Consider the following 15,089-nt stretch of genomic DNA (forward strand, 5'->3'; position numbering starts at 1 on the left):
TATCATTAATCTGGAAACCACAAAGAAATATAAGAAATGATTATATGTCTCACTTGAAAGCAATGAAATTAGGCGGTTTACTTACATAGAAACTAGTCCATCACACAGAAGCAAAGCTCATTTTCAGGTTTCTGATAACCAGAAGTGTGAAAAGCTTCAATTATTAACATTACTTGACCATTTCAAGCCTGTTTTCTCACTGTTGAACACTTACAAGTCTGGCAATGATTCTCTGTGGGTCCCCAGCATCGGCCAGTACAGGACTTATGGCAACGTCCACCTGTAGAATAGGAAAAAGCATGTGTGTATTATAATCTTTAATCTTTCACTCTGACTAGGAGCTACCATTGCAAAGGAAATATTCCTCTTCTTTATGAGGATTTTTATGTCATACTAGAGTTGAAACATAGCTCATAAAATGCCCACTTAAGTAGCAAAATTTGAATGTCAAATACATATGAAGCAGAGAAATACAATCTCTTGATATTCAAAATCCTCTCACCATTTTACAAGAAAAGGAAATACATGACTTTGTGAATGCTCCTGGATAGTCAGAAGTAAATATTTACATGAAATAAGCTTTACTTCGACTAGGCTACTGAATATTTCTTTTCTACTGATTTTTCTACTTGATATAAATTCAAAAGTTCACAGCCCACTAATATCAACAGACATTAAGGATTAAATCAATAGTTTAAAAGAAGGTGGAGTCTATGAAAACAAAAATATATTACAAACATAGGATAAACCTTCAGAAAAAAAAGGTTGTTTACATAATTTAGATTATCTCTTTTTGTCAAAGGTCTTTTATATCTTTAAAAATTATTGAAATACAGCTGATTTACAATGTTATATTAGTTTCAGGTGTACAGCAAAGAGATTCAGTTGTACAAATATGTGTGTATGTGTGTGTGCGTGTATGTATATATGTATTTACATTCTCTTTCATCACACGTTTTTACAAGATTTTGAGTATCACCTTTATGCTACACAGAAAGTCCTGGCTTGTTATCTGTTTTTTATATAGTAGTGCGTATATTTTCCCACTCCAGTGTTCTTGCCTGGAGAATCCCAGGGACGGGGGAGCCTGGTGGGCCGCCGTCTATGGGGTCACACAGTCAGACACTACTGAAGCGACTTAGCAGCAGCAGCAGCAGCAGCAGTGCATATTTTAATACCAAACTCCTAATTTATCCCTCCCCCTTCCCCTTTGGTAACCATCAGTTTGCACTCTGTCTTTTTAAAACTTTTTCTTGAGGTATAATTAATGTACAGTATTAATAAGTTTCAGATGTATGTCACAATGATTCACAATTTTAAAGGTTATTTTCCATTTATAGTTATGAAACAATATTAGTTATATCCTTGTGGAGGAGGACCTTCAGAGGTTGTGTCTGAGTTGACCTGTAAGCTGAATCTGGGCGATCAGAGGCTTCTCACTTGCTTCCCTGTCCTTGAAATGTATGTCCCTCTGACTATTCTCATGCTAGCAGCTGTTTCAAGGACATAGCCTTGAGAGAGAAAGGTGTTGTTGAGACCATCTGGACTAAGTAAGTGACCAAATTTAGTTAAGACCTTGATGCAAACTTTTAAGACTCTGACAGGCGGATGCTGAAATCTACTTATCTTGCTGCTGCCCAAGACAAGTCTCATACATAAGTCACCTAGCTTATGAAACTTGTCACCTACAAATCTAGTGTGGGCTGCCTCTTTCTTCCATCTCTCCTTGCCCTTTGTGTAGAGGCGCCAATTTGCAAACCAACACCTTTATATAAATATTTCAAGTATTGAAAAGAATTATTTTATTTTTGAAAGTTTAATTTCAATTATTTTTCTAATATCCTCTTCTAAAACTTTTATTGATACTACTTTCTTTCTCAAATATCAGCCTTTATTTCCTGTGGCCTCATTTTCCTTTTAATGATGCTACTATGGGTACTGGACTCAGTGAAAAAAGCTGTCCCACAGAGAAATTCCCTACAATCACAACAAAAGAATATTAGCTAGAAGAGATCATGTATAATGACTTCCCTTGAAGTTTGCTGTTGAATTTCATAGGTTCATTCCAAACTTTTTTGAGTACAAGGAGATGGAATGGGCTTATCTTTAGGGAAAAGTGGACATGAAAATGTATCAAAGATAAAAGCATTTCTATACACACTGTCTATTAAACCTTTATTGTTAATTTTCTAATATAAATTGTGAATGGCTACATGCCTATCAAGATGTTCATTTTAACATAGCTAACTACATTGTAAAAAATTATGGAAAAAGGTTATACCAAAGGTTTCCATCTTTCCTTGACCCACAGTTTTTAACTCTTCCTTTAATTTTAATTTCTTTTCGGATGTGGAAGTTCTTACAACTGGGGCATTTTTGTTTCTTTGTTCTTGTTTCTCTTTATGAGACTGTATGGACCTAGCATGTTAAAGGCTTCCACGGCTAAGGGACAGATTCAGCAGATACCTTTCAAAGGCTGAACCTCAGACCATCCTACTGGTCTACTCTTCCACAAGTGAATAGCACTATTTTCAAATTAATGTAATACGTAAGCTCAATCCCAGCCACACTCTTAAAAGTATCAAGATCCTGGCCCCGGTGGAGCTTATTTAAAGCAATTCTGTTTGTGAAGCACTGTTACTGACATCACCAGCATATAATATCCTGTCACTCTGCCATCTGTTTATTTAAATCCAAACACATTATAACTACATAATGCAAGCTCATTCTAGCTGACAGGAAAAGAACTCCATCTGGCCTGAACAATATAACTTTAATCAGTGATAATGATAATTATTATTAAAAACTGACTGGAGTTCTTTTGTGTAAAGCTAATAAATCTAAATTGATTTATACCAGCGGAAATTAGAAAGGACTGTGAGACAAAATGGAAAGCATTGCAAACTTTTTCTGAGTACAAACTTTTTTGAGAAAGTGGTTTAAAATGTTAATGTCTTTCTTTAGATATGTTAAAATCCTTTAAATTGACCCATTAAGTAGTCTGTTAATTGTCTGAAGCAGAGGATGATCTATCCTTTAATCTATGACCTCTCTAATAGTGTTTGGTTTTAATAAAATATTTAGCTTTATTTATTGTGAATGAACAACTATCTGTAGCTGTTAAAATATGCTGAGTAACATTAGACATGTTAAAATATTCAATGGATCCCCTTTAATTGGATTACATATTTTTTAATCTTATTTTGCAGTTTCAATTTCCAATTTCAAGGCCTACTCTCATATTTAATATAAAAGTAGTATTACTAGAAATTTTTTTATAATTCTTATCAAAATGTGATGGCAAGACACATTTAGTTGGGCATAGGTGATATAGTGCCTGCACACACACTGAAGTTTTAAATATTAATAATTTATCTATGATGTCTATGTGTTGTTAAGACATCTTATTTGGTAGTTTCCATTTTTCACTCATATTAAAACAAAAATAGTAATCACTCCTAAAAGAGAAACCTAACAATGCTTCTTTTCCAAGGTTTTACTCAGACTTAGAATCCCTCCATCCCTTTTGGAAACCAATTGAAGGTGATCACTTGGCCCACACATTTCAAGTTCTATAATGACAAGTGTGCTGGAGGACCGTGAATTGAATCTGCTGCTCCTGAATCAATGGCTGCTCCTTCTGTCCTGTCCTTCATTTCACTGTTTCTAGATCTCTGAGCCTTTTGGTATCCATTCAGGCACTCAGCAGTTCAGCTTTTGGTTTCCAAAACTGTGTGATATTGAGCACTTGGGCTAACTTGGTTTGATTCTTACAGACAACTGAGTAATGTAGTTTTAGGGAGCGTCCCAGGTGGCTCAGTGTTAAAGGATCCTCCTGCCAAGGCAGGAGACGCAGGTTTGAGCTCTGGGTCAGGAAGATCCCCTGAAAAAGGAAATGGCAACCCACTTCAATGTGCTTCCCTGGAAAATCCCACGGACAGAGAGGCCTGGTAGGGTACAGTCCATGGTGTTGCAAAGAGTCGACCACAAGTTAGCAACATGATGCAGGTAGTTTTAGGGACTATTATGTCTAATTTTTTAAAAAAAATCTGTTTTTAGCTTTTTTTCTAACATTTGTGCTGCCCAGAAGTGTCTCCTTAGTAATTATCCATCCAGAACTGGGGAAAAAAAATTATGCTAACTTTTTTCCCCCTATTTTCCTCTCATCCATCTATTTGTAATTATTTCTTGAATACTGTCTGTATCTGTGTATCAGGAACTATAAGAAATATTGAAATTAAGCTGAAACAGACATGGTTACTATTCTAAGAAAACTCAGGCTTAATTCAGCATTTTTATGAAGGGAAAGGTTTTGGTTATGTTATATCTGATGCTCACCCTCTATGTGTTTAAAGAAAGAAGTCAATATATCTGATTTTTTCAATAGCCACTCCCCACTCCCCAGCTCAAGAAGAGTTAGACAAAGCCAGGTTGTGGTGGATCATTCCCAATGTAAAGCCTGGTAGCTCCGAAGTCCACTATATTCCTCATATATGATTTATCTACATAACACCTAAAATGAGATCTGCCCAGAGCATTCCAGTGGAGAGAATAAATGTGACCTCTTATTGTTTGTGTCCCAACAGAAATGTTAATACTTTAACTGTGGCTTATTGTCTTACTCAAAACCTTCTTTCTGTCATCTATTCTCAAATGAGCAGTACCACAGGATGCCTGATTCCTTGGGAAAAGAAACTGTATATGTCAATAATATCTTAGTGTCACTTCGTTTTATAAACTACGTCTCCAGTTCAATTCAGTCGCTCAGTCACGTCCGACTCTTTGCAACCCCATGAATCGCAGCACGCCAGGCCTTCCTGTCCATCACCAACTCCCAGAGTTCACTCAGACTCACGTTCATCAAGTCAGTGATGCCATCCAACCATCTCATCCTCTGTCGTCCCCTTCTCCTCCTGCCCCTAATCCCTCCCAGCATCAGAGTCTTTTCTAATAAGTCAGCTCTGCACATGAGGTAGCCAAAGAATTGAGTTTCAGCTTTAGCATCAGTCCTTCCAATGAACACCCAGGGCTGATCTCCTTTAGAATGGACTGGTTGGATTTCCTTGCAGTCCAAGGGACTCTCAAGAGTCTTCTCCAACATCTCAGTTCAAAAGCATCAATTCTTTGGCACTCAGCTTTCTTCACACTCCAACTCTCACATCCATACACGGCCACTGGAAAAACCATAGCCTTGACTAGACGGACCTTTGTTGGCAAAGTAATGTCTCTGCTTTTCAATATGTTGTCTAGGTTGGTCATAAATTTCCTTCCAAGGAGTAAGCGTCTTTTAATTTCATGGCTGCTATGAAATTTTGAAGCCCCCAAAATAAAGTCTGACACTGTTTCCACTGTTTCCCATCTATTTCCCATGAAGTGATGGGACCGGATGCCATGATCATTTTCTGAATGTTGAGCTTTAAACCAACTTTTTCCCTCTCCTCTTTCACTTTCATCAAGAGGCTTTTTAGTTCCTCTTCACTTTCTGCCATAAGGGTGGTGTCATCTGCATATCTGAGGTTATTGATATTTCTCCCGGCAATCTTGATTCCAGCTTGTGCTTCCTCCAGCCAAGCATTTCTCATGATGTACTCTGCATAGAAGTTAAATAAGCTGGGTGACAATATACAGCCTTGACGTACTCCTTTTCCTATTTGGAACCAGTCTGTTGTTCCACGTCCAGTTCTGTTGCTTCCTGACCTGCATATAGGTTTCTCAAGAGGCAGGTCAGGTGGTCTGGTATTCCCATCACTTACAGAATTTTCCACAGTTTATTGTGATCCACACAGTCAACTTCTCCAGTAGTTTGTTTTTAAAAGGAGAACAGGAAAAAAGAGAAACTAGACACCAGCTTATGTAAATGGGTGAAACATTTAGGTGCACTGAGCCTTTGCCAACGCTATCAAAATCTGCCTATCTCCATGTTTCAATCAACTACATCATTTTTTTCATTATTTATTGTGATAATACTTTTAAAACTATTTGGGAAAATCTACTACTTAAAAATAAGAACCTGATGTTTCTATTCACTTTAGTGATAGCATAGTTATTTAAATTAATATTTCTATTTCCTGTCATTCTGACTCAGTTGAAGATGTTTACAAAACAAAAATTAAAAAAAAATTTCTGTCACTTTAACAAATAATTTAAAAATAAGTGCTGATTATTGCATATAAGTGTTATTTCAATTCACAGGCAATCACCTCTGTTTGTCAATCCATATGCATCAATCTCATGCTCACGCCCTGGAGGAGGAAATGGCAGCCCACTTCATTATTCTTGCCTGGGAAATACTAAGGACAGATGAGCCTAGTGGGCTACAGTCCATGGGGTCACAAAGAGTCGGACACAACTGAAGCAACTGAGAAGATAACAAATAGGACTAAACTTAATCTTTTATGCTTGTCCAGCAGATTTTGTATTCTTTTTTAGCAGCTAGAGTCCCTAAGCCACTTTGATAATTTTCAGTTCAGTTCAGTTCAGTCACTCAGTCATGTCCAGTTGTTTGTGACCCCATGGACTGCAGGACTCCAGGACTCCCTGTCCATCACCAACTCCTGGAGTTTACTCAAACTCATGTCCATGGATAATTTTAAGAGTCATAAATTCATGTTGGAAGCTTTGCTTGTTTGTGAAACTGCCTGACAGCAGGGACAGGATTTAATATGCACCTTTGTACTGCCTTATGCAAGTAATATGCTGGGACAGTTGAAGAGTTACAAAATATAAAGCCACTGGCAACCATAAAAGATTATATCCCCAAACTGCCCCTAGCTAAAAGGTGATGCTGTTGCATCCCTGGATTCTTCTTTCAGTTCTTTTAAAAACTGGCATTCTTGACTTCTTAACACTACATTTACTGGAGAAAGAGTGAGAGAACCGTATCTTTTTTATGACCATATATTTCAAAAAAGTAAAGTGAAACATTTTCAAAAGTCTACACTAAACCAGTTCCTTTTCTTGACCAGACCATAAAAAGACGAATGAGTCAGTGTTCTGCCCTCAAGGAGCTTTCAAGGACCAGGAAATAGGCAGGAATATAGGCAAATAAATATGATAATCAAAAACATGGGTATGCATAATGTATAGAAAAAACGAATTTTAAAAAGTATCTTCATAGGAGGCGGGCATTTCAGTTGGGCTTGGCTGTCTTGTTTGTCCAGCAGAAAAGGAGGAGGAGGGAGAACAGCTCCAGGCTGAATGGTTAACCTAAACAAGGACACAGAGACATGGATGTGCACAACTCTTTGGGGCCATAATGAATACTTTATGGTCCCTTGAGCAATTTGAATAGAAATTGTTGTTGAAGTATGAGCTTATAAAGCATCTTAAAAGTCTTTGCTGATGTTTATTCTGCACAGGTGTTATGGTGTTGGTCAAGGTTTTTGAGCTTTGAAAAGATGTGATTTGACTTGCAAGGTAGAAGGTGTCAGGGTATGATTCCTAAAAGTTAGTGCTGACATTTGAGTAGCTTGTGCAAAATGCTGATTTTATAGTCTGCGATGAGGTATAGAAATCCGTTTTTAAAAAGTGATTCCAGGGATTCCAAGGATAATGTATCTACAATAACAAAGCATATAGATAAAAGTACAATACTTTGGCATATAATTCCAAACTCTACTAACATCATGGCCATATTTTGCGACAGATCTGATCAGCTGCTTGGTAACTAAATGTACAGAATTAAACAATGCGAAAATCTAGTAATCTCTCATTTTCAGTGTTTACTCTGATTTGTGAATATATTTCCATTAATTTGCATTTTTGTTTCCCTCCGGAGTTCTAGAAAATACACAGCCTTTATTTTCAAATTTAAATAATTATAAATCACCCTTATGATAGTAAAGTCACAAGATGATTCCAACAAATGATGTATTAGTAGGTTTTAATGATATTAATGTAATGTGAGATTGCTCTTTTTATCAGATGTTAATATTTCCCTTATTCCTATCTGACAGTTCTCACCGTCATGTGTTTATTTATCGTCACAATTTGTTCTATAGACTTACTTCACATTTTCATATAGTCTTAATTCAATCTTCCTATCCTTATGATTTGAAAGCTAATTATTGAATGGAAACTTTATTATTATAGATTTTGCTCTTCAGAAAAAATTGAACAGGTATTTTCACTGACTAGAAAGACAAAGTTAAAAATTAAATATATATATATGTATGTATATGGAATTCTTCACCTTCCCTGGTGGCTCAGACAGTAAAGAACCTGCCTGCAATGCAGGAGACCTGGGTTCAATCCCTGGGTTGAGAAGATTCCTTGAAGAAGGCAATGGCAACCCATCCCAGCATTCTTGCCTGGAAAATGCCATGGACAGAGGAGCCTGGTGGGGTACAGTCCATGGGGTCACAAAGAATTGGACACAACTGAGTGACTAACACTTCACTTCACTTCACTTCACCTAGCAGCAAATTAAAACAAAACTTGATGTTTAAGTTGTTTTACTAATTACTGTATTGAAAAAAATAAGTCATGTCAACCTCATTCACATTTTTATAAGGAGCATCATGTTATTCATTTCATGCAACCTAAGTGAAAGGATTGAGAGTAACATATCTATTCATGTGATCAAGAGTAATTTTTAACAGAAGGGTGAAATATATCAAGTTCATTCTTCAACACTTCTATCCACCCTTTCCCTGTAAGTTCAACATCCGAGGACAAATCTATGATCACCAAAGCACACAGTTATCTCCAAGTCCATTACCATCTCAGAGAGGATTAGAGAGGAAAAGCTGATAGACTGACCAGTTAGTGTGGCACACAGAATTGCGAAGGTTTCAAAATACTGAGCCTACTTAGCAAATTTTGGCTTCTTCTGAGGTCTTCTGTAAATGCATAGGCAGGTCTAGCATAGGTATGATAATAGCAGAAATCCCAGGTACAAATAGAAGCCTGGGGAAAGTGAGGTGGGAAAACTGATAAGAGTATCATTTTTCAAAACCTCTTTAAATCATACATAATAATGAAAACCAGGTACTCTGTTAGCATGTTGAATTCAGATGTTTCTATCTACAGAATCTAAGAGAATGGACTGATCTACACAAATTTCAGTGTCAAAGAGAAATTTGATGATAACCTATTTAGAACATAAGATTGTTACTTATTGACATCCATAGCCTCATGTGATCTTAAGAGTGACTGACAGAAGTAATCTAATACATATTATGTCAAATGAGTAGACTAAAGGAATTCTTACTAAAGGAATTTAATTTCTCATTGAATGGAAAGGTCTGATACAATGTTATCTATGATAATACTATTCTGTATATTTTATATTTTCCCAGCATACAAACAGAGACAAACTTTAAAGAGAACCATAGCAAAGAAGCCAACATGTTCCCTTGTTGGTTTTTTTTTTCCTATGATTTTTGGAAAAATCATACTATCAATAACAAAAATGATTCACATTATAATACATTTTTTAAATTTCCTGAATAACTGGAAGCTTTCATATTTGATAATGGCAAAGATTTCTATCAAATTAAGCAATTATAAAGCATCAATTCATATTTGTTCATAGCTGTGAACATAGAATATAATTCCCCCTACTGAGGAACAGAATTAGTTCCAATCAATGTCAAATGTCATATTAAACATATAATAAGATGGAGTCTGAATTAAGGACCTTACTAGCAGACTTAAAAGAATATATTTAGATATGTCTGCTATTTGCAATCAATAATAGTGATAATCAGTAGATTTATGAGCACTTATAATGAACCAGCCAGGGCTACCAGGAACATCCCCAGAGCATCCTTCATCCTAGATAGAGTGTAGTCTATTTAGATATTCCCTTGGAGGTCTGCAGTGTCCAGCTTGATCAGCCTTATATGGTTGAAATTTTTAGGAATGCTCTAAATATTTTATGTATATTAACACAGTCAATCCTCATATAATCCTAGTAGGTTAAATTCTCTAAAATTTACATATCCAGACCACGTAGGAACAGTTTTATGCTTGTAACTCTTTGTAAAATGTCTATACCTGTATGATTAGCAAAAGTTTGAATATTTACATGTCCAACCCTGTATGCAAGACAGCAAAAGAAACACAGATGTATAGAACAGTCTTTTGAACTCTGTGGGAGTGGGAGAGGGTAGGATGATTTGGGAGAATGGAATTGAAACATGTATAATATCATATATGAAATGAATCACCAGTCCAGGTTCAATGCATGATACTGGATGCTTGGGGCTGGTGCACTGGGACGACCCAGAGGGATGGTACAGGGAGGGAGAAGGGAGGGGGGTTCAGGATGGGGAACACGTGTATACCTGTGGCGGATTTATGTTAATGTATGGATGAAAGTGAAAGAGGAGAGTGAGAAAGTTGGCTTAAAGCTCAATATTCAGAAAACAAAGATCATGGCATCCGGTTCCATCACTTCATGGGAAATAGGTGGGGAAACAGTGGAAACAGTGTCAGACTTTATTTTTTTGGGCTCCAAAATCACTGCAGATGGTGACTGCAGCCATGAAATTAAAAGATGCTTACTCCTTGGAAGGAAATTTATGACCAACCTAGATAGCACATTACTTTGCCAACTAAGGTCCTTCTAGTCAAGGCTATGGTTTTTCCTGCGGTCATGTATGGATGTGAGAGTTGAACTGTGAAGAAGGCTGAGCACCGAAGAATTGATGCTTTTGAACTGTGGTGTTGGAGTCCCTTGGACTGCAAGGAGATCCAACCAGTCCATTCTGAAGGAGATCAGCCCTGGGATTTCTTTGGAAGGAATGATGCTAAAGCTGAAACTCCAGTACTTTGGCCACCTCATGTGAAGAGTTGACTCATTGGAAAAGACTCTGATGCTGGGAGGGATTGGGGGCAGGAGGAGAAGGGGACGACAGAGGATGAGATGGCTGGATGGTATCACTGACTCGATGGACGTGAGTCTGAGTGAACTCCGGGAGTTGGTGATGGACAGGGAGGCCTGGTGTGCTGCAATTCATGGGGTCACAAAAAGTCAAACATAACTGAGTGACTGAACTGAACTGAACTGATGGCAAAACCAATACAACATTGTAAAGTAATTAACCTCCAATTAAAATAAATAAATTTATATTAAAAAATAAAATAAAGTGAAAAAAATTTATCCCTGATCTTCCCACCCCCATCAAAAATTTATTCCTGTAAAGCCTTCTTCATCTCAGATAATAGCAGCACAACCTTTTCAGAGATTCATTAGATTTTGAAGTCATTTTCAGCAACTCTTTTTCTGTCACATCCCAGATCCAAATTCACTAGCATATGCAATTGATTCTAACTTTAAAGTACATCTAAGTGTCCAATCATTTTCTAGCACCCACATCACTAAAGCACTATTATTTCTTGCTTGGATTAATGCAATAACCTCCAAACTGGTGTCCTAGTTTCTGCTCTGGCTTCTTTACCATCTCTTCTCAATATATTAGCTGGTGTGGTGCTGTTTATTCCCTAAATTGTGTCCAACTCTTTTGTGACCCCATGGACTGTACCCTGCCAAACTCCTCTGTCTATAGGATTTCCCAGGCAAGAATACTGTTGCCATTTCCTTTTCCAGGGGAGCTTCCTGACCCAGGGTTCAAACCTGCATCTCCTGCAATGCAGGTGGATTCTTAACACTGAGTCACATGATGTTCTTAGACCAGGTCAAATCCCAATAACTTCCATTTTTCTCAAAGTAAAACCCCAAGTTCCTTTTTGATGGTCGTTGAGATCTGAGAATATTTGGTCCTCTCTTCCAGGCCTCCATAACCTTATCTCCTGCTATTCCCTTCCTGGTTCACTCCTCTCACTCTCACTCCTGCTGTTTCTAGAAGATAAACAAAATGCATGACTCACTTAGAATTTTTATGCTTTTCTTCCCTGGACCTCTCTTTCTCTGATAGCTTGTAGTCAAACTGTTCACCTGCTCTCTTGTTTCTCCTAGATGCCACCTCTCAATGAGGTCTTCTCTTACCTACATTACTTATATTGAATATTTCAGATGCATTTGGTAGATTTTACTTCTAACACATGTTCAAATTCAAACTATTTAAAATTAAGAAAATATAAAATAAGAAGATAAATATCATCCATAAATTTTGCATTTGATGTTTTTCATTTTTTGAATTATATATATACACTTATATGCATAGTTTATAAATTAATAAAATACTCGACATAGTTTTATAATCTGCTATTTTCATAGCAGATATATTTCCTATTTTATATTGTACATTTTGAAGTGACATTAAACAAATGTGATTTTTTCTTTTTTGGCTATATTTATCTCCCATCATATAGACATACTATAATTCAATTAACCTTTTGGCTTTATTGAACACTTAGGGTATGTAGGAGATCAGTACATGTATTTTAAAAACTACACATTAAAAGGATATCACTAATTTCCTGTCTTATTTTAAAGATTTATAGCTTATGGAGGGATGATCTGGATATCAGAAAGAACTTAACTATGTCCTTTTTGATAGGCTTCTGGAAAACACTGATGGAATCTGACACTGATGTGTGGATCTCTAGATGCCTGGTGTATGTATCAGAACACCTGATAAAAGGACTGATGTCCTGGTGGGCCTAGATTTATGTGCTGGTTCTAGCAGTGTGTCAAAGGCCTCTGTACATACCTATCATATTTGACCTTTTCATCATAGAGTTGGATAAAACAATGGAATATGCTTGCTGGTTTTGAAAATGACACAAGTCTGGACAAAGCAGTGGTTGTTCACACAGAGGATAAAAGTTAAGATTTTAAAAGCACTTGGAAGGTAAAATGAGCCAAAAGTAACAATAAGACATTTAACAGGATCAATATAAATTCCTGCCACGTGTGGTTCTAAATCAGTATTTCATGTGAATATCAACAGATAGATATACACATACACAGAGTCTATCTGGCATGGGACGGGTAAGAATTTCATTTTTCTCTCTCTAACTGGCTGTGTCATTCCTTAGTTCCTTAGTTAGGTTAGTTAACTTCTCTATATGTTCTTTTTTTTTTTGCTTTTTGTACTTAAGTGTTTATTTCACACATTAAGGCTTACACTATGTTGTATAATTCAATCTAGATATCATCATCAACCTCACCACATCATCTACAACTTATTAAGCACTTTCTACATTCTAACTAGTAGACGGAGAGCTTTACACATAGTATTTCATTTAATTTATACAATAGCATCATAAGTACTACTATTTGTTCCATTTTATCCGTAATAAAACAGAAAACACCCTTTAAATGGAAGAAGAGATTAATTCCTTGATAGCATGTCACTTAGTGTGTTTGTGTCAAAATCTTTTGTTCCTGTCCATTTTAAAATTTCTAATTGACATTTACTTTGATTCTACTGTTTATTTATTGATTCAACTGTAAATGGCAATAAAATGATTGTCAGTTAAATATAAATATATTTTAGCAATTATTATGACAGCATTTTTGGTAACAGAAAATTATAGCCCACAGTTTAGAGAAGATAGAATACTGAAAAATCTATTATTCAAAAGTACTATTGTGCATATAACCAGTTTATAATATTGTCATTTACTGCACTCTGTTCCTATAACTCCTGCTAAATTGCAGAAAACATAAGCTCTGACGTCATTTTCTTTGGGATACAAATAGGAAAAGGAGTATGTCAAGGCTGTATATTGTCACCCTGCTTATTTAACTTATATGCAAGGTACATCATGAGAAATGCTGGGCTCGAAGAAGCACAAGCTGGAATCAAGATTGCTGGGAGAAATATCAATAAACTCTTATATGCAGATGGCACAACCCTTATGGCAGAAAGTGAAGAAGAACTAAAAATCCTCTTGATGCAAGTGAAAGAGGAGAGTGAAAAAGTTGGCTTAAAGCTCAACATTCAGAAAACGAAGATCATGGCATCCAGTCCCACCACTTCATGGCAAATAGGTGGGGAAACAGTGGCTGATTTGTTTGGGCTCCAAAATCACTGCAGATGGTGACTGCAGCCATGAAATTAAAAAATGCTTACTCCTTTGAAGGAAAGTTATGACCAACCTAGACAGCATATTCAAAAGCAGAGACATTACTTTGCCAACAAAGGTCCATCTAGTCAAGGCTATGGTTTTTCCAGTAGTCATGTATGGATGTGAGAGTTGGACTATAAAGAAAGCTAAGCACTGAAGAATTGATGCTTTTGAACTGTGGTGTTGGAGAGAACTCTTGAGAGTCCCTTGGACTGCAAGGAGATCCAACCAGTCCATCCTAAAGGAGGTCAGCCCTGTGTGTTTATTGGAAGGACTGATGTTGAAGGTGAAACTCTAATTCTTTGGCCACCTGATGTGAAGAGCTGACTCATTTGAAAAGACCCTGATGCTTGGAAAGATTGAGCACTAGAGGAGAAGGGGACGACAGAGGATGTGATGGTTGGATGGCATCACCGACTCAATGGACATGAGTTTGGGTAAACTCTGAGAGTTGGTGATGGACAAGGAGGCCTACGGTGTTGTGGTTCATGGGGTCGCAGAGTCCGACATGGCTGAGTGACTGAACTAAACTGAAGTCATTTTTATTTGCATTCAGTTTTTTTAATAAGTACAAATGATTTGTTCATTTTTTAAAATATCAAATATCAGTTTCTAGAATACAAGTGCAAAAATTTTAATCACTCAGTCGTCTCCAACTCTTTGCCACCCATGGACTTAGTCCACCAGGCTCCTCTGTCCATGGAGTTCGATTAAGCAAATTAAACATTATAAAGTATTACTAATGATTACACTGAGAACCATTAGTAAACAGAACATAGAAAACATGTATTTCTAACAAAAGTTAGAAATTACAATGCTAGTGATCATTACTATTGTTACCTAATAAGTCAGTAAGTATAAGGTAAGTTACAAATATATGATCTATCTATTAATATTAAAAGGTAGTATCTTTGACAGCATCAATATTCAAAACATAGGTATAAACTTGGAAGCAAGCAAAAACAAAAATCTGACACTCATAAATCAGACTTGCTCTCCAGGCCAGATTTACTTTTGACCTTTGTATTTACATATCTAAATGCTAGTTGGTTATCATAACCTCTATAGCATATGGGCAGTAGAAACTTAATAGATAATAACAGCTA

General features: G+C 36.6%; 1 protein-coding gene across 3 annotated transcripts in view; it reads right to left on the reverse strand.

Annotated features, from left to right (window-relative positions):
* ERBB4 (erb-b2 receptor tyrosine kinase 4) overlaps nucleotides 1-15,089 on the reverse strand; it is a 1,296,210-nt gene that overhangs the window by 374,255 nt on the left and 906,866 nt on the right. For all 3 annotated transcript variants that reach the window (XM_060410398.1, XM_042244993.2, XM_060410397.1), the window contains exon 5: nucleotides 215-280. In XM_060410398.1, the coding sequence (XP_060266381.1) occupies nucleotides 215-280 (66 nt within the window). The remainder of the gene's footprint in view (nucleotides 1-214; nucleotides 281-15,089) is intronic.

The sequence above is a fragment of the Ovis aries genome, chromosome 2 (assembly GCF_016772045.2).
Source record: "Ovis aries strain OAR_USU_Benz2616 breed Rambouillet chromosome 2, ARS-UI_Ramb_v3.0, whole genome shotgun sequence".
In the NCBI taxonomy this organism is placed as follows: Eukaryota; Metazoa; Chordata; class Mammalia; order Artiodactyla; family Bovidae; genus Ovis; species Ovis aries.